Below are 25,377 nucleotides of genomic sequence, written 5' to 3' on the forward strand. Positions count from 1 at the left end.
GAAAAAGCTGGCTACCTGTTGTTTTTTTAAGCAATGGGAGAGCAGTCCCTTCTTGTTTGAACAAGGGCAGTCTCTATTTTTCTTTAGTTTCTATTGAGTATATTGCTCAAGAACTTGGATGGGGGGGCCATGACCCCCCTATCTGTTGCTGTAAACTCCAGCTCCCACGACCCATCATTAGCTCTGACCATTAGTCATGCTGGCTGGAGCTGGCTGATGCTGGGAATCCAACAGCATCTGGAGGGCCAAATCTTGATCCCAATCCCTGGTCCATTTAAAGCACACAGCGTAAAGAGAAAACAGGGGGTCCCCTCACACAGAAATCAACTAACTTCACTTCCTTTAATTTAAAGGGCATATGTTTTTCTGAAATGCAGCGGGGGGGAGACCCACATACAGGGGTCTATAAACAATGTTAAGAAATGGTAGATACTAGGAGCCTCTCACCTGGTGTTCCTTGGGAATTATAAGAAACCACCAGATCTGTGCAGTTTTGAAAACGGTGGTTGAAACTGAGGCAGCTTTGAAAGGTTCAGTGAGTCCGCCATCTTGAATCAAAATGGCGTCCACAAAAAACCCACTGTAGATTGCTGTGAGTGGTAGGGCTTGGGGTTGAAAACGTCTGGAGGGCTGGGTTTAAAGGCCCTACGAATGTTTACCGAAATCTTACCCAGGGACGGTCACCGCCACCATCCTGCATCTCCACGGTTAATGCTTGATGGTTTTAGCTATCTATAAAATATAATAGCAATAATTAATAATAATACTTATATAATTATTTGTACCCCATCCATCTATCTGGGTTGCCCTAGCCGCCCTGGGCAGCTGTGTATATTATATTATTTTATAATATAAAATCTATTATCTCTCTCTCTCTCTCTCTCTCTTTCCTATGATTCCTTTCTCCTCCACGCACCGAAAAGAAAAAAGCATCTGATTTTCTTTTTCCTTGTAGCTCAACACCTTTTGGGTTGATGATGTTGTCCGGGTGATAGATGATATGGAAAGAATCAAGCAGTTGCAAGCTGGTCACGGGGAGTGGACTGATGAAATGACCCCTGTGAGTGTCCTTCTATTCCAAGACAGCGCAGTTACTTAAAACAATCCAGTCCATGCTTTTCCACTCTCCCCTGGTGTGCTAAAATTCGAACGCAGCTCTCCGAACTTTTAACAGCTGCCACCGTGTTTTAAACAAGAGCAGTGAGGGCTGATGGACCAGTAGGGGAAGGGCTCGCTGGTAGATCATCCGCTTTGCATGCAGAAGGTCCCAAGTTCAGTCCCTGGCATCACTGGGAGAGGCAGCTGTCTGAAACCCTGGAGAGCTGCTGCCAGACAGTGCAGACAGTACTGAGCTAGATGGACCAATGGTCTTGATTCTGCATCAGGCAACTTCCTGTGTTCCTAACATCAGCTCTGCCCACTGATTGGCTTCTGCCCAAGCTGACCCTGGCAAAGGGGTCTTCAATCCCACCTTGCCCACTACAAAATCTTTGCCTTATTATGTCCCCCAGCCAGTATGGTATAGTGATTAGAGCAGTGGTGGCCAAACTTGGCCCTCCAGCTGTTGTTAGGCTACAACTCTCATCATCCCTAGCCAAGGGCCTTCTCGGTAGTGGCGCCCTCCCTGTGGAACGCCCTCCCACCAGATGTCAAAGAGAACAACAACTACCAGAGTTTTAGAAGACATCTGAAGGCAGCCCTGTTTAGGGAAGCTTTTAATGTTTGATGTATTACAGTATTTTAATATTTTTTTGGAAGCCGCCCAGAGTGGCTGGGGAAGCCCAGCCAGATGGGCAGGGTATAAATAATAAATTATTATTATTATTATTATTATTATTATTATTATTATTATTATAACAGGACCAGTGGTCAGGGATGATGGGAACTCTAGTCCCAAAACAGCTGGAGGGCCAAGTTTTGCCACCACGGGGTTAGAGGGTCAGGCTAACACCTGAGAGATCAGGGTTCAAATCCCCACTCAGCCATGAAACTCACTTGGGCCAGTCATTGCTTCTCAGCCTATCCTACCTCACAGGGTTGTTGTGGGGATTAAATGAGGAGGTGGGGGGGGGGGACTCATATGCCAGCTTGAGCACCTTGGAGAAATTAGGTGGGATATAAATGAAATGAAATAAATAAAACACTGTTTCCCAGCTGACACACAAGCAAAAGAGAAGAAGCATTCAGTGCTCACTTCCTGCACACAAAATATTTCTGGGTGCAACATTTTATTTTGTTAATTCAGGAGACATGTTCATATTTCCTCAGAGGTATGTCCCACTTTGTTCAGTGAGGCTTACTCCCTAGTGAGTGGGTTTCTTTTTTTTTCTTTCTTTTTTAGGATTGCAGCCTGACTTGATTAATTGGTTTGATAAATCAATTTTTTAAAAAACCTCCAAAGTATACACTGCATACAGTTGCTCCCTAGTCAACAGTTTCATGGTCAAGTGAACAATATATACATTTTGTTAAGTAAATGAATCATAAAATGTCAATGTGGTGGTGGTGTTTTTTTAAAAAAGGATCACAGCCTTGCTCAAATGATTAGAATAAATCCATTTTTAAAAAATCTCCAAAGCCTTCATTATGACATCTAAAATCAAAGAATGATTTCTCCCCCCTCTCTCTTTTCATTTGCATGCAGGATTTTGAGTTGTGTGCAGATTCACTGCATCCATTTTTAATTGATTGGATCGCTGATTCATTCAGCAAGACATTTTAAAAACCTGGTAACAGCCCTAAAGGGGGAAGCATTCAAAAATATGACCACTATCTCACATTCAACCCGCAAATCGTGACTTGTTCCGCCCTTCTTGAGTTTTTGCACAGCCAGTATATTATTCTATAGCGCTTCATGATTTTGTTTTTTTCTGAGAAGGAGCTGAATGACACACATACCCTTTTAAAAAGTGCCTGACTTCTCCTTGCATTAAGGCTTTGCTGTCTTGGAATCCCATGTCCCAGGTGTGGGGGACCTTTGGCCCTCCATATTGCTGAACTGCCAGCTCCCATCATCCCTCTGACTATTGGTCAAGCTTGCTAGGGCTGATGGGAGTTGTAGTTCAGCAGCAACTGAAGGTTCCCCACACCTGCTATATATTGCTCAGTGGCTATGGAATTTTGACTTGACAGTTGTGGGGAGGGGCGATGGAATGGTATATCCTGGAAAGGGGCATGGCTGGCCGGCCAGTGAAATGGATGGCACATTCTTCAAAAGGACATGGCTGGCTGGAAACAGGAGTACTCCACAATGTAATGTTCTGCTGCTTTTCTTACTTAGACAGAACAAAAAGGATGAATAACAACAAGGTGTTTTCCCCCACCCCTCACGTTTCAATTTTCCCTTTCCCTTTGCAGACCCTGGGGCACATTGGCAAGGTGATCAAAGTGTTTGGAGATGGGGACTTGCGGGTGTCTTTTGCAGGCCAGTCCTGGACCTTCAACCCCGCTTGCCTGACGGCCTACCAGAGGGAGGAAGATGCAAACCTCATGACCACCGAAGATGCCAAGGAATCCAAAAGTGAGGAGTCTGAAAGGAAAGCAGTAGCCAGCTTAGGAGGGAGGGGGAAAGCCTTTTAATCATCTGTACAGTGGTACCTCGGGTTACATACGCTTCAGGTTACATACGCTTCAGGTTACAGACTCCTCTAACCCAGAAATAGTACCTCGGGTTAAGAACTTTGCTTCAGGATGAGAACAGAAATCGTGTTCTGGTGGTGCGGCGGCAGCAGGAGGCCCATAGGCTAAAGTGGTGCTTCAGGTTAAGAACAGTTTCAGGTTAAGAACGGACCTCCAGAATGAATTAAGTACGAAACCAGAGGTACCACTGTACTTTTCTGTCTATAAAACGCCCCCTAATTGAGGGGCTCAAATTTAAGAAAATGGGGGGAGATGGCACAGGGAATATCCATGGTTGTTGAGCAATTGGGGAGGAAGGGAAGTGGAACCGAATATCACTCAGCCAACTGGCAGATGCACGCCAAATTGCCAAAGCAGAAGCCAATCCAAAGCAGCCCTTGTCGCATGGAAAAGTACGTTAATTGGAGGACTATTTCCCATCTCTCCAAACAGGCACGCTGCTCTCTGTGCTGGGAAGGTTGCTGACCCAAAAGATGGAAGCAGACAGCCCAGGGCGCCTGGTCATAGAGGCTGCACATGGAAATGCATCCAAGGTCCGGGATTTGGTTCAGAAATATCCCGACAAGGCAAGTCATCTCTGGCAACGGGGCAGATATTGTATTTTTTAAATATCTTAAAACTTTGTGTGTGTGTTCAAATTTGTTTTCAAAGTATTTATTTATTAAAAAATAATCGCTGGGTTACAGCAAAAGCTAGCCCTACTCATTGCAGAACCCATTGAAATCAGAGTGGCTCCTAGGTTCAGAAGCGGCAATGCCTCTGCGTTACCATTCGCTCAAAACGGCAGGAGGAGGAGAGAGGTCTTTTCCTTTCGCAAAATTTATGTACCACTTTATTGCGTTTTTTAAAAAAAGTTTTGAAGCAGTTTACGAAAAGGATAAAGCAATAAAAATTATTGGTGAAAACAATTAAAACAACAATTAAAAAAAATGCAGGTAGGCAAATTAAGGCCCGGGGGCCAGATCCAGCCAATTGCCTTCTAAATCTGGTCCACGGACAATCCGGGAATCAGTGTGTTTTTACATGAGTAGAATGTGTGCTTTTATTTAAAATGCATCTCTGGGTTATTTGTGGGGCATAGGAATTCGTTCATCCCCCCCCAAAAAAAATATAGTCCAGCCCCCCACAAGGTTTGAGGGACAGTGGACCGGCCCCCTACTGAAAAAGTTTGCTGACCCCTGGACATTAAAAAAACAACAACCCAATAGTGGGTTGAATCCAGTTATCAGATGTAAATGCAAACAACAGTAAGAACCTAAGTAGAGCCCTGCAGGTAGATTAGGCTAAAGGTCCATCTGGTCCAGCATCCTTTTCTCACAGATGCCAGCCGGATGACTTCAGGGAAGCCTGCAAATGCCACAGCCACACTCTCCCCAGTTGATTCCCAGGAACTGGTATTCAGGGGAACTCACAGAGACTTTTTAGCGAAGCGGCACCAGCAATTTAGAACACCGTTCCCCTTGAAACCAGACAGAGACACCTGCACTTCTGCTATTTCGTCACCTGCAGTAAACTTCTAATTAAATTTTAGGGAATTAATTTGATTCACTGTCATTCACCTTGTTCTGTAAATTTATTGGTCTTCATAATTTTGTGGTTTTTATGTTGTTGTTGCTTTGAGTTGGCTGTTTATTGACCTTCTTGTTGAATAAATGAAACGATGACTCTACCTTTTCTCATCAGGTCGATGTCAAAAACCAAGGCAGGACAGCCTTGCAAGTGGCCTCTTACCTGGGACAGGTGGAAGTGGTGAAGATCCTGTTGCAGGCCCATGCCAACATCAACCTGTGGGACGAAGAAGGGGATACGGCTCTGCATTACGCAGCATTTGGGTAGGTGGTGACCCCTGAGAACAGCTGTCACTCTTTCCCCCCCTTTTTTTGCATTTTATTTATTTATTAACATTCTTATATTACATCGGTAAACATTGTCATATTACATTACAGGACTTACTATAATAATTTCCAACATGTATACAAAAATTATATACAAATTTTATATACCTAAAAAGAAAATGAAACAAACAAAAAGAACAAAGGAAAAAAACCAAAAACAATTTTTTCCAAAAATCATACCAACACACTAGACTTCCTGTCTTTCCCGTTGCATATTCCTTTTATACAAATAAATGTACTCTTATTATTGTATATTTTTTTACATATTATCTAATACATTCCTATATCAATATGTGCTCTTAGTCTTATTTCTCAACTCAGTCTCCAACGTCAATCAAATGCTAGCATAGATAGCGAACCTTTACTGTATTTTTGAACATATGTTTTATATCTATCCCACTTTTCCATAAATTTTTGTTTTGAATTGCCTCTCAGGGTATTTGTTAACTGCGCCATTTCAGCAAATTCTTGTAGCTTCTACTGCCAGTCCGTTATTGTCAGGGCTTCTTGTTCCTTCCGCCCCTTCGCCACCAAAGTCCGAGCTGTGGCCGTTGCATATAAGAATACCTCCCTAAAAGCCTTCGGGATGTCCCTGCCAACAATGCTTAACAGAAATGCCTCTGGTCTTTTTAAAAAAGTTATTCCAAACATTTTTTTAACTCCTCGTAAATTAAGCCCCAGAACACTTTGATCTTCCTACATGTCCACCACGTATGATACATGTCGCCATTACTCCCACCACACCTCCAACAAGTATTCGCTAAATTTTTATACATCTTTGATAGTCTTGAGGGGGTGAGATACCATCTGTGCTGCATCTTTCTTAGTCCAGTGGAAGTTGGTCCACCATGTGACACTCCCTGCCTTCTTACTTACAACCAATCAGGGCGTAGCTCTGTCTGTCTTTGCTCTGGCTCTGCCTCCTATTGGTCTACCTGCCTTCCTCCCTGTCGACTTCAGAGGGAACCAGCCACCACTGACTTAAGACCCCTGGACTTAACCCCCGAGGAATAAATGTTTGTAAAATGAATCTAGGAACAGCTCCAAAAAGTTCTTATAAGTCCTCCTTGCCGATCACAGCAGGCATAGTTCTAATAATAGCCTGTTCTATTTATATACACCCTATTTTCCTCAAATCGGAAAAAGCCTAAATATGGCAGTACAATTTATTTATTTGAAACTGCTTTTGTAGGGTGATTCAGAGTAGGCCCACTGAAGTTAATAGGTGCAACCAACATGGGTTCTGCCATTTCAATGGGTCTGCTCCAAGGACTAATTCAATGTATGCTTTTTTCTTGCATTGTAAAATTGCTTTAAGATACAATTATTGGAAAACTCAATAAAATTCTTTTTTTAAAAAAAAGATGCTTCAGAGTGTGAGACAGCTTCCTGTGTCTTAAGGCAGAGGTTTTCAAAGGGTGTGGCAGGAGGGAATGACAAACGTGGCAGGAAGATTCAAGGACAATCAAAGAAACATTTAAACATTTCAGTGTTGCTACACTGATAATATGGTATCAAAATAATTCTTTTTAATTTGCAGAGTATGGATAGATATATTTTCAAAATGAGAGCAAGGGCATTGGCTACTCTTTTACGGTTCTCCACAACATACTGTTGTGAACAGGGATTTTCAACTCTGACAAATAGGAAAGATCAGAAAAGAGAGAGGCTTCTTTGTGTTGATAAGGAGATGAATTTGTCTCAAATTAGACCTAATATAATTGAGCAAAAACAAGCTTACACCTCTTCTTGAGTTTGTATACATATTTAAGGTACAGGCTCGTTTAGATTTATACTTTGGGAATGATTCGTGTTCTTGTTTTATACTTTCTGGATGCCCCATGTTCATATTATAAAGTAGTTGTGTTCTATGTTATAAATCATGCACTGCTAAGAGTTATTTCTTTGTTTTCCAATGTATTCCTTACCAATTAAAAAAAATTGGTGTGGTGCAAGCAAATTTTTATTCTGAAACAGTGACCCCGAGAAAAAAGTTTGATAACCACTGTCTTTTTTACATATATTTTATTTAGGATGTTCAGTGTCATACATTTCAAAAATTTTACAATCCTTTTAACATTTCAAAACTTGACATCCTTCCCCCTCTTTCTGCGGTTCCTTAAATTTATTAATATTTTCTGCATGTCCAAATTAACTTAGTTTGCTCATTTATTCATCAACATTAAATATATACTCTTATAAAACTGCAGGTTATTACAATAATCCTGCCAATGTTCTTACCTGTTTACAGTCTGTCTGTAAATATCCCACAAACCATTTCCATTGTTTTATAAAACATTTGTTATCTTGATTTCTTATTTTTCCGGTAAGTTTTGCCATTTCTGCATCTTCCATAAGGTTTTGTATCCATCTGAGAACCACTGTCCTAAGGGAAGGGCTGTATCTCAGAGCAAGAGTGTTTGAAGGTCCCGCGTTCAGTCCCGGCATTTCCCAGGGGGAGATGCTTGCATGAAACCCTGGAGAGCTGCTGCCCGTCAGTGCAGACAATATTGAACTAGATGGAACAATGGTCTGCCTCAGCAGAAGGCAGCTTTCGGTGTTCCTCAACATCTGTGGTCTGTCACTCTTTCCTCTTGACTTTTCACCCCTCTCGCTGTCCAGGAACCAAGCAGACGTGGCCCGCTTCCTGGTCAGCAAAGGGGCCAACGGCGATCTCCGGAACAACGCCAAGTGCACAGCCCTGTACATTGCCGTCAACAAAGGCTTCACGGAGGTCGTGCAGGCTCTGTGCGAGCACAACTGCGACGTCAACCTGCCGGTGGGTTTTGTTTCGTTTTTTTAATCTTTGCATTTGTATTCTGACTCATGGAATCATAGAATTATATTGAGTTGGAAGGGACCCTGGTGCAGGAAATTTGCAGCTGCCCCACGTGGGGATCGAACCTGTGACCTTGGTGTTATCAGCACCATGCTCTAGCCAACTGAGCTGGTTGGGGGGGAGGCATGTTGTGCTGTGGAATCTTTGTGCCCATCGGTGAAGTGGAGATGATCTGAGCAGCTAACAGGCAAGGGCCTTATGGATTGAAAGTGGTTGGCACCTGCAGTGATAGTGGCTAGCTTAGAGGACATCAACAGGGGTTTAGGCACATTGACGGAGGGGAAGGCTGTCATTGGCCGCTGCTCAGGGCATTAATGGTGTCCCTGAATACTGCAGGAATCTTGGAGTGTGGGAAGAGCTGTTGTGCCCGGGTCCTGCTTGCAGACTTCCAGTTGGCAACTGCTGAGAGCAGGATGCTGGACTTAGATGGGCCTTTGACTGGATCCAGCAGCCGGGGGATCTTCTTGTGTTCTTATTCATTGTACTCTTCCTGGGTGGCTTTGAAAAGGGGTGATGGGTAAATTCACAGAGGATCAGTCTACCAGCGGCTGCTAGCCACGATGTCTCTGTTCTTCCCTCCCCTCTTGGAGACACCTGACAGAGATTTTGTGTACCGTCCCGCCTGTCCCCCTCAAGGATTCGTACGGCGACACCCCCCTCCATTACGCCATCACGGCCGACTTCAAGTGCATCATCGAGGCCCTCACCGAAGTCCCGAACATCGATTTCACCATCCAGAACCAACAAGGATTCAATCTGTTGCAGCATTCGGCTCTGAAGGGGAACAAGCTGTAAGCAAAAGAGTGAAATGAACTTGAGCAATTAAAAAAAAAAATTATACATTTCCCGCAATTCTTATATACGTACGTAAAATGTTATCCATCGCAAGTCACTTAAGCATAGTGACAATGGGGAGCTGTGAACAAACTGCGTTAGGTGACATTTTTCCTCAAAGCAATATGTGGACTTATTTTGTCATGCTTTAAATGACGGCCGTACCTCAGAAGTCGAACGAAATCTGTTCTGGAAGTCTGTTTGACTTCTAAAACATTCGGGAACCAAGGCGCAGCTTCCGATTGGCTGCAGGAAGTGCAGGGGTGGGGTGGTCTCTGAGCTCTGACAAAACCTCTTCCTTGCCTGGAGGGAGGATAGAGAGTGTATTCAACAAGGCCTACCTCCCATGCACAGGTAAAATTGGCATTTGCTGCCCCGCCCATTTTTGCCTCTGGCCCCGCCCACCACTGCCATGTGGGCATCTAGGAAGGTTTTTCAGAGGGGAATGCAGCAACTCAGGAAAGGTTTCCCCCATTAAGGCTGCTGAGCCACAGCAGTTCCTAAATCAGTGTTCCCTGAACGTAGGTCTCCAGCTGTTTTGGGACTACAATTCCCATCATCCCTGACCACTGGTCCAGCTAGCTAGAGATGATGGGAGTTGTAGTCCAGAAACAGCTGGAGACCCAAGTTTGGGAAACAATGTTTTAAATAATATTCCTCCTCCTTTAAGACTCGAGCATAGGGAATATTTTCTATTCCGGATGTTGCTGAACTACAACTCCAATCAGCCCCAGAAAACATGACTGATAATCAGGGGTTATGAGAGTTGTCATTCAGCAACATCCAGAGAGCCAAAGGTTCCCTCACACTTGTTTTAGCTCACCTGTGGTAAACCCAAAACCTCCCTTCTCCTCTCTTAATTTCAGTTCCTGGGAAGATCAGTGCACATTCTCTTGCCCTTTTGCCTCTCATTTTTCTGCTTGTTGGACTGTGTCACTTCCAGCAGCCACCATTTAGTAACCACTGAGTTGGCAATGCATGCTTGCCCTTTGAGACATCCGATGCCCTAGACATGCTCTCTCTCTCTCTCTCTCTCTCTCTCTTTTCTCCTTCTCCTCCCCCCCCCCCACTTGGCTCTGATCTTTCCCACCTCCCAGAGCCATCAAGAAGATCTTGGCAAGAGCCCGGCAGCTGGTCGACGCTAAGAAGGAAGATGGCTTCACCGCCCTGCATCTCGCTGCCTTGAACAACCACAAGGAGGTGGCGGAGATCTTAATCAAAGAGGTAAGCAGCAAGGAAATCAATATAAGGGCATAATAAGAGCCCTGCCGGATCAGCCCAGTGGCCCATCTTAGTCCAGCAACCTGATCTCATAGTGGCCAACCGGATGAAACTTTCAAGCTGGACCTGAGAGCCTTCTCCTTGAATTTGTCTCATCCATTTAAAGCTATCCAATTTGGCAGCCCACACTACATCTTGCGGGGGATGAATTCCTGAGCTCCGAATTCCCCAGCATTCAGCCTCATTGGATGACTCTGAGGTCTAGTATTATGGGGTGGCGGTAGAGGTGGAACTTAGCCATCATAAGTTGGGCCTTTCCTTATCATCTCATTCATCGTACTCCCGGGCCGCTTTAAAAGGAGAGAGTGATGTTGCAATTCAAGCCTTCTGGGCTTCCCAGTGGGGCATTTCATTAACCGCTGCAAGAACAGGACGCTGGACTAGATGGGCTTTTGGCCTGATCCACCAGCCAGGCTCCTCTTGCGAGTAGCAACAAGGGAGAGCTGTTGTCTTCAAGGATTTCCCACTGGTCAGCCACTGGCAAGAACAGGAGGCTGTAGACTAGATGAGCCTTTGGCCTGATCCAGGTTCCATCTCGCACACGCAAGCAGCAACCCATATTCCCCCTCTGGGGGCAAAGTCCAGAGCCTGCTTTCTTGCAGCGCTGCAGGCCCGGAAAGACAAACAATCGGAGCTGAGCGATGTGGAGAAGGAGCCAGGTTTTGCAAACTGGAACCGTGGCGTCGTCTTGGCAAGCCGAGCTCCACTGCTGTCTTTCTTCCACCCTCAACCCGACCAGCATGCCCACGGCCTCCGCATACCCCGTTCCCTTTTTCAGGGCCGTTGCGACATCAACCTCAAGAACAACCGCAACCAGACCCCGCTGCACTTGGCCGTCACGCAAGGCCACATGGAGATGGTGCAGCTGCTGGTGAGCGAGGGCTGCGATGTCAACGCGGAGGACGAGGACGGCGACACGGCCATGCACATCGTCCTGGAAAGGGAGCACCTGATGTCCATTGTGGCCAAGGAGGAAGAGGAGGGAGAGCAAAGCCTCTTGTCTAAGGTATGTGTGTGAGAGAGAAAGGGAGATTCTGAACCAATCTCCTAGAACCAGTTGCCTAGATCTTAGATGGGTTTTACTGTATTGCATCTTTCGAAAAGGAGAACATAGGAGGTTCTTCCCCAAGTCCAGCCAGTGGTCCCTCAAGCTCAGTGTTGTCTACACTGGCTGGCAGCGGCTTTCCCCCAGCCCTCCCTGGAAACAGGGGTTGAACCTGGGTCCTTCTGCCTGCAAGGCAGAGGCTCTCTCACTGAGCTATAGCCCTTCCCTTAAGAGACAGGAACACAGGAAGCTGCTGTGTATTGAATCAAACCATTGGTTTGGCTCAGTATTGTCTACACTGACCAGCAGCAGCTCTTCAGGGTTTTCAGACAGAGAGTCTCTCCTTCCTCTGCCTGGAGATTCCAGGGATTGAACCTGGCTGCCTCTGCAAGGCAGATGCTCTGCCACTGAGCTACAGCCCATTAGATGTAGGAAGCTGCATTATTCTGAGTGAGACCATTGGCCCATTTTGCTCAGTGTTGTCTACACTGACTGGCAGCAGCTGTCCTGGATTTCAGACTGGGGATAATTCACAGCCGTACCTGGAAATTGAATCTGCAACCTTCAGCACGCCAGGCTTGATTGCTCTGCCACTGAGCTACAGCTCTTCCCCGATGCAGAGGACCGATTAACATGTAAGAGGGACGGTCACTCTGTATGAAATGCAAGTTGTGGTCCAGCAGGATCTGAAAGGCCGCAGATCCCCATCTATATCCTAATTGCGTCTAAATTGTGTTTTAGATACGAATGGTTGCGTTGTCTTTTTTTTTTTTTTGTGGGTGTCTTCTTCAGCATGTCATTGATACAACAATTGTGTATTTGCGGTGGATATCAACTGGACCCATCCACATACCATTCTTGCAGCCTGGAGGGGGCAACTCTTGCACTATAGCACAACAAAAGTAGGAACCCCCCCCCCCAAAAAAAACATTTGTGGTGTAAAAAGTTGCAGGATTTCAGCAGTAAGTGACAGGGCATACACTGATTGGAAATAAAAGCAGCATGTCCTCCTCAAAACTTTTTCAGATGCAAAATATACAGTAGATTTATTTTATGTTTTTATGGAAGCTGCTTTCTTAGGACACTTTCCCTAAAAGGGGGCTAATGAGTATTTTAATTATTTGACAACTATAACATGTATAACAAATGTTTAAAACCAATTTTTATTCTTTTTACTTCTCCACCGCTCATTTTAGCTCCAGGCCTCTGGTTTCCTTGGAAATCTTGAGCTGAACGTGGGGGCGGCCATCGCCTGCTACTTGGCTCAAGAAGGCGCCGACGTCAATTACGCCAACCACAGGGGGAAGTCCCCCCTTGACCTCGTTTCGGACGGAAGTATAGCGCAGCTCATCAAGAACTTCTCCCAAAAATTCAGGTAGGACCAGCCCCATCCTCTCCCGGTTTGACTTCTCTCCTTGACTTCAGCATGTCATCGTTCCAGGACCCCCTCTTCTCATTTCATTGTTGAAATGTTCTATGCCAGCTGTGGCCCAAGACATTGCCTGCAAAGTATATGTCCTCAAAAATTTGTGATGCACAAAACACTGCTCTTCCTTCTCCATTCTTGTTTGCACTGTTCAGCCCCCCCCCCTCAATTTGCCCGTGAACACTAGGACACCTGCTCTCCCTCCTGTTCTGGCAGAGGGTGGACCAAAAACTTCTCTCTGGGAGCAAGCGCGACAGTGGCTGATTTAAGCGCCTTCCCCTTCCATTGGTGGGATGGAGTTAACACACTTTGTGGCCCTCTCCCTCCCTTTCTGCTATAGGAGCCAACTCCCAAAGGCCGTAGAGCTCCTGCCCCCACAATAACATATTTGAGGGGGCTGGCCCCCCCTGCAAAATTTATGGGATTTTCCATTCGAATGATGTGCGTGCTCTTGCTGGAGACTTCAGAATGCAGACGAGAATGGAAAAAAATCCAGGCAGCAATATTTTTAAAAGAAGTTTTATTGACTTTGGTTTATTTGTCAGACAAGCAAAGCAAAGTGGGTACATTCAGCAAAAATGAGAGAATGCCCCCGAACACCAGGGGCAGACAGTTTTTATCCCCTTAGGCAAAGCAAAGTTCAGCCCCTTCACCCACCCCCCTTAAACATTCCCCTTTATGCATATTCATTGAAGCTCAACCAATTAAAGAATTGATGGTGGCCCTTCGGTTCCAAGCTGCATTATCCACTAGGTGGTGCTGCGAGCTTATAAACCTCTTGACCTATTTACAATTCCTAGTAAAACCACATTGGCCATCTGTGTTCTCACCATTAGTCTTGTGGTGGGCTACAACTTCCTGTTGTTCGCTCTATTCTCGGTGTGTTTACTGGAATTGGGTCAACGGCTAGAGCAGGTGTGAAGTGCTCTGACCACATTTGCTGCATTTACAAAAATGCTGTGTGCAGGCAGAGGAGAGAAATAGTTTTTAGCTTTTAGCTTGCTTCTTATAAAATGGCTTCAGTCTGGCTCTCCAAAGTGGACCCAGGTGGACCCTTGGTCCTCACTCCTTCACTCTGTGTCATGTGATTGATTATGCGGGGCTCACCTGGCCCCCACAATATTTTATTCAGGTTGGCACCCCTGCTTTCTGCACTTGTAGAGGCGGCAGCCATTTTGTGTCACGCCGCGCCCCCACGGCAGCCATCTTGTTTTGTGCTGTGCCGCCACGGCGGCCATTTTGTGGCTGGTGCCCGCAGCGCTCTCTCTCGGCATTCATTATTGTGGATGCTCGCCCAGCTTCAGACCTGACGCCTAGTTCTTCTCTGTGTCTCTTCCGCTTTTGGCGTCTGCAGGGAGCAGCAGGACCCTTCGGAGAACTCCACGGTGGTGTGCAGCCAGAGGCGAGTGCACACGACCCCCAACACCATGACCAACCTCAGCGTGGCGAAGGTGGCAGCTCCCTCCGAGTGCCTGGTCTGCTCTGAGCTGGCGCTGCTCATCCACTTCTCCCCTTGTCAGCACAGCATCGTATGTGAAGGTACAAAGGGAGCATGTCATCTTTGATCCCTGAGGGCATACCTTTTCTTTTCCTGTTTGCACCTACTCCCTGGGGTGCTGTAAAGCAAAATTGCACCAAAATGGGGAGAGGCCCAGGGTTCAAATCCCTGCCTCTCAGCCCTAACCTCCCTCACAGGGCTGGTGTGAGGATAAAATGGGGAGAGGGGGAAACCACGTAGGCCCCCTTGAGCTCCTTGGAGGAAGAAGGCGGGGTGTGAACGTAATAAATAAATAAACCGGCCCCTGTTCCAACCATTTCCCCCTCTCCTCGTCCTTAGAATGTTCCAGAAGAATGAAGAAATGCATCAAATGCCAAATGACAATTACCAAGAAGCTAAAGCAAGGTGAGGACAGTTCGTTGTAAACTCTTACATTAAGGTGTGTTGAATGTTTCAAATCCCAAATTCCAGGAAAGAGGAGTGCTGAAAAGGTGTAACATGACTTGGGAATTAAAAATATATTTTGGTTAAATTAATATAATTTAGCTTTTCTTGGTAAGCAAAATGCGTGTAAAATTGCATAGAAATCATTCAAAATGATTGCCACGTACTTGCAGTTATAATATATTCAATATTATTATCATTTGTTATTATTTAGCATCACCTGACATTTTCAGAGGGTAAAATTTGGTTTTCTGAGAGCAGTTCGTGTGCTTTTTAATCAGATGTGGATTCACCGAGCTTAGATGTTGCCCAGTCACAAAAATAGTAGCAGATCTGATTTCCCTCCTACCCAAAAGCAAATTTTTAAGATCACTTCACTGAAGAAATTTGCCAAAAATTAAGTCCCGCTCCCTAAAACGACAAACGCAAAGCATAGAGAATATGGACGTGGGAAGAGGGAAAGGCCTGTAGTTCAGTGGCAGAGCATTTCCCTTTCATGCTGGGCTGGGATAGCTCAGTCGGTAGAGCATGAGACTCTTTGTCTCGGGGTCTTGGGTTCGAGTTCCACGTCGAGCGAAAGATTCCTGCACTGCAGGGGGGTTGGGCTAGATGACCCTCGCGGTCCCTTCCAAGTCTACGATCCTATAATTCTACCCGGAAGGCCACAAGCTCAATCCCCGGCGTCTCCGGATCAGGCTAGGAAATCTAAACTTGTCTGCAGTTGCAGGGAGCTGCTGGCAGCCCATGCAGACAGCACTGAACCTTGACTTTCTCTCCCTCTCTTCCCTCGAACAGACAGCACAGAGGTGGAGTGCGTTTCTGGTTCGGAATCCACCGGCCAACAGAAGCTGATGGAAGACCTCCAGAACCGCTACCGGCAGATGGAGGAGCGGATCACCTGCCCCATTTGCATCGACAACCAAATCAAACTAATCTTCCAGTGCGGGCACGGGTCATGCCAGGAGTGCAGCGCCGCCCTTTCCGTCTGCCCCATTTGCCGGCAGACCATCCGGGAAAGGATACACATCTTTGTTTGAAGACGGCTCGCTCTTCCTTCTCTGCCCTGCCGCAAACCCACCCTCCCTCTTAATTTCTTTGTTTTCCCCCCTTTGGGATGAGAATTGCAACCGGCCTGTTTCTTAATAGCCACGAAGGAATGTGAGAGAGGCAGTTGGTGATGGGAGAATCATGAGATTTGGGACCCCCTGAATCCCAAGGCTTTTATCGTTCCCCCTCCCCTTTTTAAGACTAACTAGAATAAGCGTGGCTGTGGGCCACGAGGCGGACCGGACGCAACTGAGGGGTGCTGTGTACGGAAGCCCGCGAGGGCCAAAAACGGTGGTCTGCAGCGAGAAAGACCTCTTGGTGTAGCACGTGAACTCTTTTTCCTTCTTCGTAGCCTTATCCAGCTTCTGAAGGGACAAAAATACACGATCTTCCAAAAAAGAGAGAGAAAAAGAAAAGACAAGCACGTTTCTTTCAGTTCCGTGGAGGGTGGGAAACTGGGGGGGGGGGGGGAGGCGCAAGGAAAGCAATATTCTTGCACTTTAAAAAATGGTGGAGGGTAAATTGGGTTCCTCCTTTCCTGGAGAGAGGGGCAGGCCTCGTTGGAGAGAGGACGCTCACAACCAAATATTCCACACATTCCCCTCCCCGACGCCGCCTTCCAGTTTAGAATCCTCTATTTTAACAAAGCCATGATCCAATATGATAAATGGTGATGGACAGAGATTGTGTGTGTGTGTGTGTGAGAGAGAGAGAGAGAGAGAGAGAGAGAGAGAGAGAGAGCGCAAGCAGGAACTGGCTAAAAAAACCCCCAAAAACACTGAAACAGAAATATTCTTCTATGTTGAAGTGCAAATGTTTTTATTTCTTCAAAATGCCCAAAATGCCACACGCAGGTGTTTTCCAATGAGAGAGTTCTATTAAAAGTCGAGAAATTACAATAAAAAATGAAAAATGAATTGACAAACAATTTCCCCCCTCCATTCCCCCCTTGATTTAAGACATTTTTCATATCCCACCCCCCGGCCATGCCTAGTGCAAATGATTCAGGTGTTTAACACTGTCCTTGTGATTAAAGGGAGCCTAATCTGGGGTTTGGTGTGAACGGAACGTTGACAAGCCACAGCAAACGAACAGTCCCTTTCCAGAGAAAGAAGGATAATTTATTCTGCTTTGGGTAGGTTGGGGTGGGGGCTGAGAATGAAAGCCCAACTAGTTGCTCTAAGCCACAGTTCAGTTGTGTGTTGGGAAACCATGGTTTGCTGCAACGTACCAAATTGAGTCAGCCATGCTCGTCCAAACTCTTAATGCGACTGTGAATGTTTTTGCTTTCAGGGTCAAGTGTATCCTGACACAGGTCTGGTGGAAATGTGCAAGGCATTTGTTGAACCTTGTTTCCAAACTTCCCAGGGACTCTCTTTGCTAGCCTTGCCTTGCTGTTGGTCTCTGCATGTTGCAGAGGATTTTAGCAATGGGGGGGGGGCTACTGTTTTTTTATTATGTATTTTAGTTGGAGCCCCAAAAGGTGCGCTCTCCTGATTTTTCCAGGTCGTTCTGAGACAGTCCCTGAACCCTGGAGCTTGCAATCTGAAATACATGACACACAAGGAAAAAGGACTGGTGAGGGAGGAGGAAACACAAGGCACCAGTGCCAAAAATTACTATGATGGCCGGCTGGGATAGAATCTGCTCGGGTAGCTTGATTGGACACTTGCCGTGAGGACAAAGTTGAAGGAGGTCCAAAGACAGCTGGTGTCTCAGCAGAGGTAATGGAATAGCTGTGTTTCCCTTCTCTCCCTCTGCAGCCCAGTGTACATGCCTTCATCTCATGCACCTTTTGGGCAGAATTACGTAGTCCAAAACACCCCAAAATCCCTTAACGGCTGCATGATTCACAAGCAGAGTAGGAGTGTTATACAGTGGTACCTCGGGTTAAGAACTTAATTCGTTCCAGAGGTCCGTTCTTAACCTGAAACTGTTCTTAACCTGAAGCACCACTTTAGCTAATGGAGCCTCCTGCCGTGTGATTTCTGTTCTCATCCTGAGGTAAAGTTCTCAACCTGAGGAACTACTTGCGGGTTAGCAGAGTCTGTAACCTGAAGTGTCTGTAACCCGAGGTGTCTGTAACCTGAGGTACTATTGTATGTATTTTGATGAAAGGGGGCCTGCAGTAAAATGTGGTAGCGTAGAGTGCTCATTTCCTGGTGCCAGCCAGCCAGCCAGCCACCTGTCCATGCCCTCTTTGGGGATACTTCATTCACAAGAGGTTCCCCTATGGCAATAGGTTTGGAGATATGGGACCTTACATGGCTATTAATGAAGCAGAGGATCCTGAGCCCTACCCTCTGCCTCCAGAATGGCACAATGAACCATGGTTGGCATGACGTCCAGGTTTAACAAAAACCAGTGCCTTTGCTCCTTTTGAAGCACTCCGGACAATATCAGTGAGATGGGTTGACTTGGACAGATGGCAAGGTGAGTGTTCTGTCTTATTTTCCCTACCCCTGTGTATGGCATTTGGCTGCAGAATTCAGCTGCCTAGATGTTATTGGGTTTGTGGGTTGTTGTTTTTAAGTTTCTAGCCCTCATGGCTGAAATCTCAGAAAGGTGGCTAGTTAAGGTTTCCTGCGCTTTTGGTGGCGATGAGAGGCTTCTGTAGCCTGAGCAGCTTCTTGAGCCACCCGAGAACGAGCAAAAAGCAAAACCAGGCAAAATCAGGAAGTGTTAATTATATTGTATGGAATTTGCCGCCGTGAGGTAGCTTTGAAAGGGGGCCAGGAGGACAGCCCACCACACTGAGCCTGGATAGCTCAGTTGGTTAGAGCGTGGTGATGATAATGCCAAGGTTGCAGGTTCAGTCCCTGCAGGGAGCACTGCATATTCCTGCACTGCGGGGGGTTGGACTAGAATCAGGTTGGCAAGGTTTACCTCGCCTGGGCCGGTTCACTCCAGTGGAGATCCCTCCATGGGCCGGAAAGTGCACATGCCCCCGCAATTTCCGACATCTGCGTCTGTGCAGACACCGTTTCCTGTGTCTCTGCAGATTTCCAGCGCCGTGGAAGCGATTTCCAGCACTGTGGAAGCGAGTCCCTGTGCCACGCTGCGACAGTTTAGCGCAGCATGTGGGGACTCACCGAGTGGGTCGCTCATTTCGGGTGCAGCTCATGGGCCAGTTAAACAACCCCCGTGGGCTGCTTGTGGCCCATGGGGCTTAGGTTGCCGACCCCTAGACTAGATGATCCTCAGGATCCCTCCCAATTTGATGATTCTATTACAGTATTTATTTGCCATTTACATGCTAAAAAGGTTTACTGCTGCTACATCATCATAATATCTAATAAATTACACATTTTCAGTAACATAAGTAAACTGCGACTCTTCAACCTTAGCATTTAACACCTGAGAGACATACATTTTCAGCACCTGTTCTCTTCCTGTGACTGCAATTTGTTTTAATCTGAATTTTAAATGGTTGCAAGCAACCCTGGGGCCTTTTTGGCGTAGGGTGCGTAATAAACCTGATTATGGCAGAGCGCAAGAACGCCCCTGTTGTCCGCGATCATATCGGGAGAGCATAACCGAACAGGTAATGCAACGATGTGTGGATGGTGCTGTATGAATCTGGCATTGCAGGGGGTTGGACTAAATGACCCTTGGAGAGCCCCTCCTATGAATCTGGTCAAATCCGCCACCAATGTGTCAATGGCACGCTGCACAAAAAGACATTGGTCCGGGGCAGCCCTCGGGTGTCGACTGCATCTAGTTTTGCAGTCTCTTCCCTTTGCTGTCTCCATCTCTGGCCAAACCTGCAGCAAATTGTTCTTCCATCACTTAGCCCAAAGCTAAGAAGTGCGGCTTGAGTGAACAAGCACAGAGTGTTCGGAGGCCACGGACAAGTAGTTCCCTTTCTCTGCCCAGCTGTGAAGGGCAGCGAAGTCAGGGTTAGCCTGCTGTGAAGAGGAAGGCAGGGAGAATCTCCTCCCTGCTCGGTTTTTGTAGAACGGAAAAACCCGTGGTGCGATCAAGCAGGTCCTGCCCTGGCAGGCTCATTACAAAGCCCCGGGAACTCGATGTTTTGTGGGTTGGATGATTCCGGCTCTCGCTGCGTTTTCAAGTTTGCCAAAGATTTATTCTTTTAATGTCAAGGTGGACCGCATCTGGATTTTGGGGGAGCCTGGCTTATTTATCCAGTCAAGAGCAGGCTCCCGGGGCAGCCTACAAATGTCATTGATAAGTCTTACAAAGCCTTAGAAGCGGGAAAAGATTGTTTCCTCCTCTGGGCACAGCCCATTCTCTTCTTATGTTTGGCTTTCCTAGGGGAAAGTCGTGCAGCGGCATCCCTTCGGAAGCACAAAATGCCACCTTTGAATAGTGACCACCTGCATTTCCTCCAGATAGATGTTTGTTGGCTTTATTTTGCTGAAACAGATTTGTGAGTTCCGCCAACCTCTGGGTGAGCTGGCTTCTCGCCCTTTGCATTGTGATGAGCCGAGGAGGAGAAGGAGGAGGAAAGTCGTGGCCTACCTTGGAGGAATAAGTAGCAAAGAAGGGAGTGAGGGTGCTAGCTTGGACCCAATTCCCAGGTAAATGGAAGGGATGTTGGAGAAGTTCGATGAAAAAGAGATGCTGGAGCAGAAATTCCCAATGTTCAGAATTGAGTCAGTGGTTAGAATGTCAGATCAGGACCTGGGAGACCAGGGTCCTGACTTTGTTGTTGTTGTTGTTGTTTAGTCGTTTAGTCGTGTCCGACTCTTCGTGACCCCATGGACCAGAGAACGCCAGGCACCTCTGTCCTCCACTGCCTCCCGCAGTTTGCTCAAACTCATGCTGGTAACCTCGAAAACACTATCCAACCATCTCGTCCTCTGCCGTCCCCTTCTCCTTGTGCCCTCCATCTTTCCCAACATCAGGGTCTTCTCCAGGGAGTCTTCTCTTCTCATGAGGTGGCCAAAGTACTGGAGCCTCAGCTTCACAATCTGTCCTTCCAGTGAGCACTCAGGGTTGATTTCCTTCAGTATGGAGAGGTTTGATCTTCTTGCAGTCCATGGGACTCTCAAGAGTCTCCTCCAGCACCATAATTCAAAAGCATCAATTCTTCGGCGATCAGCCTTCTTTATGGTCCAGCTCTCACTTCCATACATCACTACTGGGAAAACCATAGCTTTAACTATACGAACCTTTGTTGGCAAGGTGATGCCTCTACTTCTCAAGATGCTGTCTAGGCCTGTCATTGCCCTTCTCCCAAGAAGCAGGCGTCTTTTAATTTCGTGGCTGCTGTCACCATCTGCAGTGATCATTGAGCCCAAGAAAGTAAAATCTCTCACTACCTCCATTTCTTCCCCTTCTATTTGCCAGGAGGTGATGGGTCCAGTGGCCATGATCTTCGTTTTTTTGATGTTGAGCTTCAGACCATATTTTGCGCTCTCCTCTTTCACCCTCATTAAAAGGTTCTTTAATTCCTCCTCACTTTCTGCCATCAAGGTTGTGTCATCTGCATATCTGAGGTTGTTGATATTTCTTCCGGCAATCTTAATTCTGGCTAGGGATTCATCCAGCCCAGCCTTTCGCATGATGAATTCTGCATATAAGTTAAATAAGCAGGGAGACAAAATACAGCCTTGTCGTACTCCTTTCCCAATTTTGAACCAATCAGTTGTTCCATATCCAGTTCTAACTGTAGCTTCTTGTCCCACATAGAGATTTCTCAGGAGACAGATGAGGTGATCTGGCACTCCCATTTCTTTAAGAACTTGCCATAGTTTGCCGTGGTCGACACAGTCAAAAGCTTTTGCATAGTCAATGAAGCAGAAGTAGATGTCTTTCTGGAACTCTCTAGCTTTCTCCATAATCCAGCGCATGTTTGCTATTTGGTCTCTGGTTCCTCTGCCTCCTGACTACTTATCTATAAAGTAGCTTCTTAAAGACCACCAACCTTTTCCTTAGGAGGAAATATTTTTTGTGAATTGAGAGAAATGTATGCGAGTCTAATTGTGTCCTGCCTGGGCAGTTTTAAAATGGGTTTGGAATATATATATACGAAAGCAAACAAACAGACGAATAAATGCACGTATCGCAGAACACAAGAATGCCGTCAAAAAAGAAGAAAAAACTTCCTCTCTTTTCCAACACATGAAAGAAACAGGACACGAAATTAATTTTGCAGATTCCAAATTGCTCTTTAACACGGAACATCACCACAAGAGAATAATCATGGAAGCCATCGAGATAGAGAAACACCCTCACAACATGAACAAGCGTGACGACACATCCCGCTTGCCAGACATCTGGAAATTAGCCCTCCCCACAAAAACTGACACCAGATCCAGAGGCACACAGAACGCCAACACCAATCAACCACACCAGACCCAAACCCAGACCCTCTCCACAGATGAATTACTGACACCATCCAGTAGCCAATCCATGGTGGCACCTCCGGATGCTGCACCCCCCTGCAATCCCTACACAGATCTGGCTGACACAAGCCACAAAACCACAGCTCGCCCCTATACACGAAGCCAAGCCAAAGCACAACTAAGTGCAATACAGCCATCTTCTCAGGAAAACTCTTCACAAAGTTCAAGAGGTCAAGACACAAAGACTTTAGCAACTAATCCACACCTAATGACCCACCTAAGTGGTACTCAGGATATCACTCAAGAAATCACTCAAGGTATCTCTCAAGTAATTAAGGAACAAAAGAAGAAAAGGCACACTAGCCTGGGAACTTCCTCTCTGCCCAGAACATTGGAGGCTAGACACCACACCCCCTCTACAGTATTTATAGGAACACAAACATTGAGATCCCGCTCTGTTCCAGTAACAAGAAGCCGAAAGCACCAGCCTGAAGATGACGAGTGAGACCTCGTCGAAACGTCGCCTAGACACCCCAACTTTTACACGGGAAGACACCCGAGGACACCAAAACCTGCATTCCTGTACCCGTGAAAATCTACGAAAGCATATATATATATATATATATATCCCTATATATATATAGGGATGCGGGTGGCACTGTGGGTTAAACCACAGAGCCTAGGACTTGCTGATCAGAAGGTCGGCGGTTCGAATCCCCGTGACAGGGTGAGCTCCCGTTGCTCGGTCCCTGCTCCTGCCAACCTAGCAGTTCGAAAGCACGTCAAAGTGCAAGTAGATAAATAGGTACCACTCTGGCGGGAAGGTAAACGGCGTTTCCGTACGCTGCTCTGGTTCACCAGAAGTGGCTTAGTCATGCTGGCCACATGACCTGGAAGCTGTACGCCGGCTTCCTCAGCCAGTAAAGCAAGATGAGCACCACAACCCCAGAGTTGGCCACAACTGGACCTAATGGTCAGGGGTCCCTTTACATATATATATATATCAGCATTTCTCTCTCGATTACTGCTAGCCATGATGACTAAATGGAACCTCCAGCATCAGAGGCAGTATATGAGTAAATAGCATGTGCTGCCAATGAATAATATGAGTATATTGCTACCTTCATGCCTTGGCTTGTGAACGTTTTCTGGGAACATCATTCTAGCAGAAAGGATGCTGTGCTGGATAGACCTTTGAAGAAAAGCAAACCTCAGTGGTTGTGCATCTCTCTTGAATGCAGAAGGTTCCAGGTATCTCCAGGTAGGGCTAGCGACGATTGAACGAATCAGGTAAACAAAGATTAAATACATTTTAATGGTGAGTAGGTCTGTCAGCAACTATTAACAGCTAAGTATATGGCTAAGAGTGGAACCTCCTTGTACAGGAGCAGGATACCTCTGAATGCCAGTTCCTAGGGAGAAACACCAGGGGGCAGCAGACTCTTGCCTCCTTGCCTGCAAATGAGCTGCTGGAGGTGTCTTAGATAGCTGTGGTTGCAAACAGGGCAGTGAATCAAAGACATAAACTGTTGCTGTTCCCCGCAAGCAGCTGGCTTAAGTCTCAATGTTTTTCTCTGTAATTTCTGTCTGCATTTCCGTTCTAATCTCAGATATATTTTCGAGCTTGCTGCTATTGACGAGAGAGAGAAAGAGATTTGTTTGTGAGTTGTGGATCTGCATAATTGTCTGGGACATCTTGTCCCGCAAACAAATTTTAAAATTCTTGGAATTCTCTTGACGGAAGACGTTTTCTCCATTGCTCCTTAGATTTTTGTTCTTTATCTTTTGCAGCCCTTCCAGCCATATGCTTTCCTTGTGCATTCATGATGATTTGTGTTCGCAATGGTGTCAGGGGCAGTTTCAGGGCTGCTTTCCACCTGCAAAGGTTTTGAGCATAGCTGTCAAGTGTCCCTTATTTGAAGGGACAGTCCCTTATTCCAGCGCCATGTCCCGCTGCCTTCCCTTATTGATAGATGTCCCTTAAATGTCCCTTAAATGATGTCCCTTAAATTTCAAAGGAAGCAGCTCCTCTCCCTCCCTCCCTGCTGGCCAGGGAGGAGGGAGGCTCCAACTGTGTTGCTTGGCTGTGTTGCTCACCCAATAAGAAGTCTAAGAACGACTGGGGGTGGAGCTTGCATGCCTTGTGTGTGGCTAGTTAATGCAAACTGAGGGGGGTTTTGAATGCTGGACGCCATTTTGTTGCACGTGCTGCTGCAAACTTTGCAGTGCAAAGCCAGGCCAGGGAGCCATCTTAAGTTGAGGCTGCATAGGCCTTGTGGTGCATGTGATTCAGATTCTATTCAGTTGAACCTCTGGTTACAAAGTTGGTTGGACAGTGTTCTCGAAGCTACCAGCATGAGTTTGACCAGACTGCAGGAGGACAGGAAGACTGGAGTGCCTGGAATAGGTGAGGCTGCAGGTCCCTTATTTTGGCTGCTGGTCCCTTATTTTCAAGGCTGCTGGTCCCTTATTTTCAAATCTGTAAGTTGACAGCTATGGTTTTGAGGTCAACACACCGCTTCGTTTCCAATCAGTGCGCGTGATGTGACTTCTGCTGAAATCCTCTAACTTTTTGTACCACAATTTTTCCAGGGGTTCTTGTTCCCCTGCCCCCACTTTTGTTGTCCTGTAGTGAAATAGTGTGGCAACATTCGGGAAGTATTGCAGAACCAACTAATAAAGCAGAATTATGTGGGGACTGTCCAGTATATATCTACAACGAATGCACTGTTATTACTGTTGTTCCCTCAGTTTCCAATATTAAGTTTCATTTCCACATCAGTTTGCAGATTGATCGACTTCCTTAGTCCTCACGCAAACCCATCAGCGTGTTAATGCAACTTTCTCCTGACGTACATACAATTTTGTCTGCATTGTTGGCTGATGTGCTCATTTTGAGCATGCAGTGTCCCCTAAAAATAACACATTTTTTGTATGTTGTGTTCAGTGGCGTATGCATTTTTGAATGCACATTTTACCATGGGGTGCACGGTTTGTTAAAAAAAGTCACTTGGCATTGCAAAATTCGGAGAAGTGCAAATTTTGAAGAAGTGCTGCATTTCAGTTGGTTTATTGTTTCAGAAAGCGTGACTTAAGTAGGTTGACCTGTACAGGGGAG

The 25,377-nt window shown here is 46.3% G+C and overlaps 3 protein-coding genes across 6 annotated transcripts in view; 2 read left to right on the plus strand and 1 right to left on the minus strand.

The window, feature by feature from the left end:
• MIB2 (MIB E3 ubiquitin protein ligase 2) overlaps positions 1-16,861 on the plus strand; it is a 70,504-nt gene extending 53,643 nt beyond the window's left edge. For 3 of the 4 annotated variants that reach the window (XM_083752544.1, XM_083752545.1, XM_083752546.1), the window contains exons 8-19: positions 956-1,060; positions 3,358-3,520; positions 4,072-4,205; positions 5,323-5,471; positions 8,157-8,313; positions 9,010-9,164; positions 10,305-10,431; positions 11,267-11,494; positions 12,730-12,908; positions 14,314-14,498; positions 14,797-14,862; positions 15,697-16,861. In XM_083752544.1, coding sequence (XP_083608670.1) covers positions 956-1,060; positions 3,358-3,520; positions 4,072-4,205; positions 5,323-5,471; positions 8,157-8,313; positions 9,010-9,164; positions 10,305-10,431; positions 11,267-11,494; positions 12,730-12,908; positions 14,314-14,498; positions 14,797-14,862; positions 15,697-15,938 — 1,890 coding nt within the window. In that variant the 3' untranslated portion in view covers positions 15,939-16,861. The remainder of the gene's footprint in view (positions 1-955; positions 1,061-3,357; positions 3,521-4,071; positions 4,206-5,322; positions 5,472-8,156; positions 8,314-9,009; positions 9,165-10,304; positions 10,432-11,266; positions 11,495-12,729; positions 12,909-14,313; positions 14,499-14,796; positions 14,863-15,696) is intronic. The other variant, XM_083752547.1, reaches the window with a different exon arrangement.
• CDK11B (cyclin dependent kinase 11B) overlaps positions 1-25,377 on the minus strand; it is a 235,201-nt gene that overhangs the window by 157,587 nt on the left and 52,237 nt on the right. The window lies entirely within an intron of this gene.
• MMP23B (matrix metallopeptidase 23B) overlaps positions 17,108-25,377 on the plus strand; it is a 28,908-nt gene continuing 20,638 nt past the window's right edge. The window contains exons 1-2 of the mRNA XM_083752756.1: positions 17,108-17,672; positions 18,191-18,381. The gene's annotated coding sequence lies outside the window, so the exon portion shown is untranslated. The remainder of the gene's footprint in view (positions 17,673-18,190; positions 18,382-25,377) is intronic.

Source organism: Podarcis gaigeae (genome assembly GCF_964106915.1).
Source record: "Podarcis gaigeae genome assembly, chromosome: 8".
Taxonomy (NCBI): domain Eukaryota; kingdom Metazoa; phylum Chordata; class Lepidosauria; order Squamata; family Lacertidae; genus Podarcis; species Podarcis gaigeae.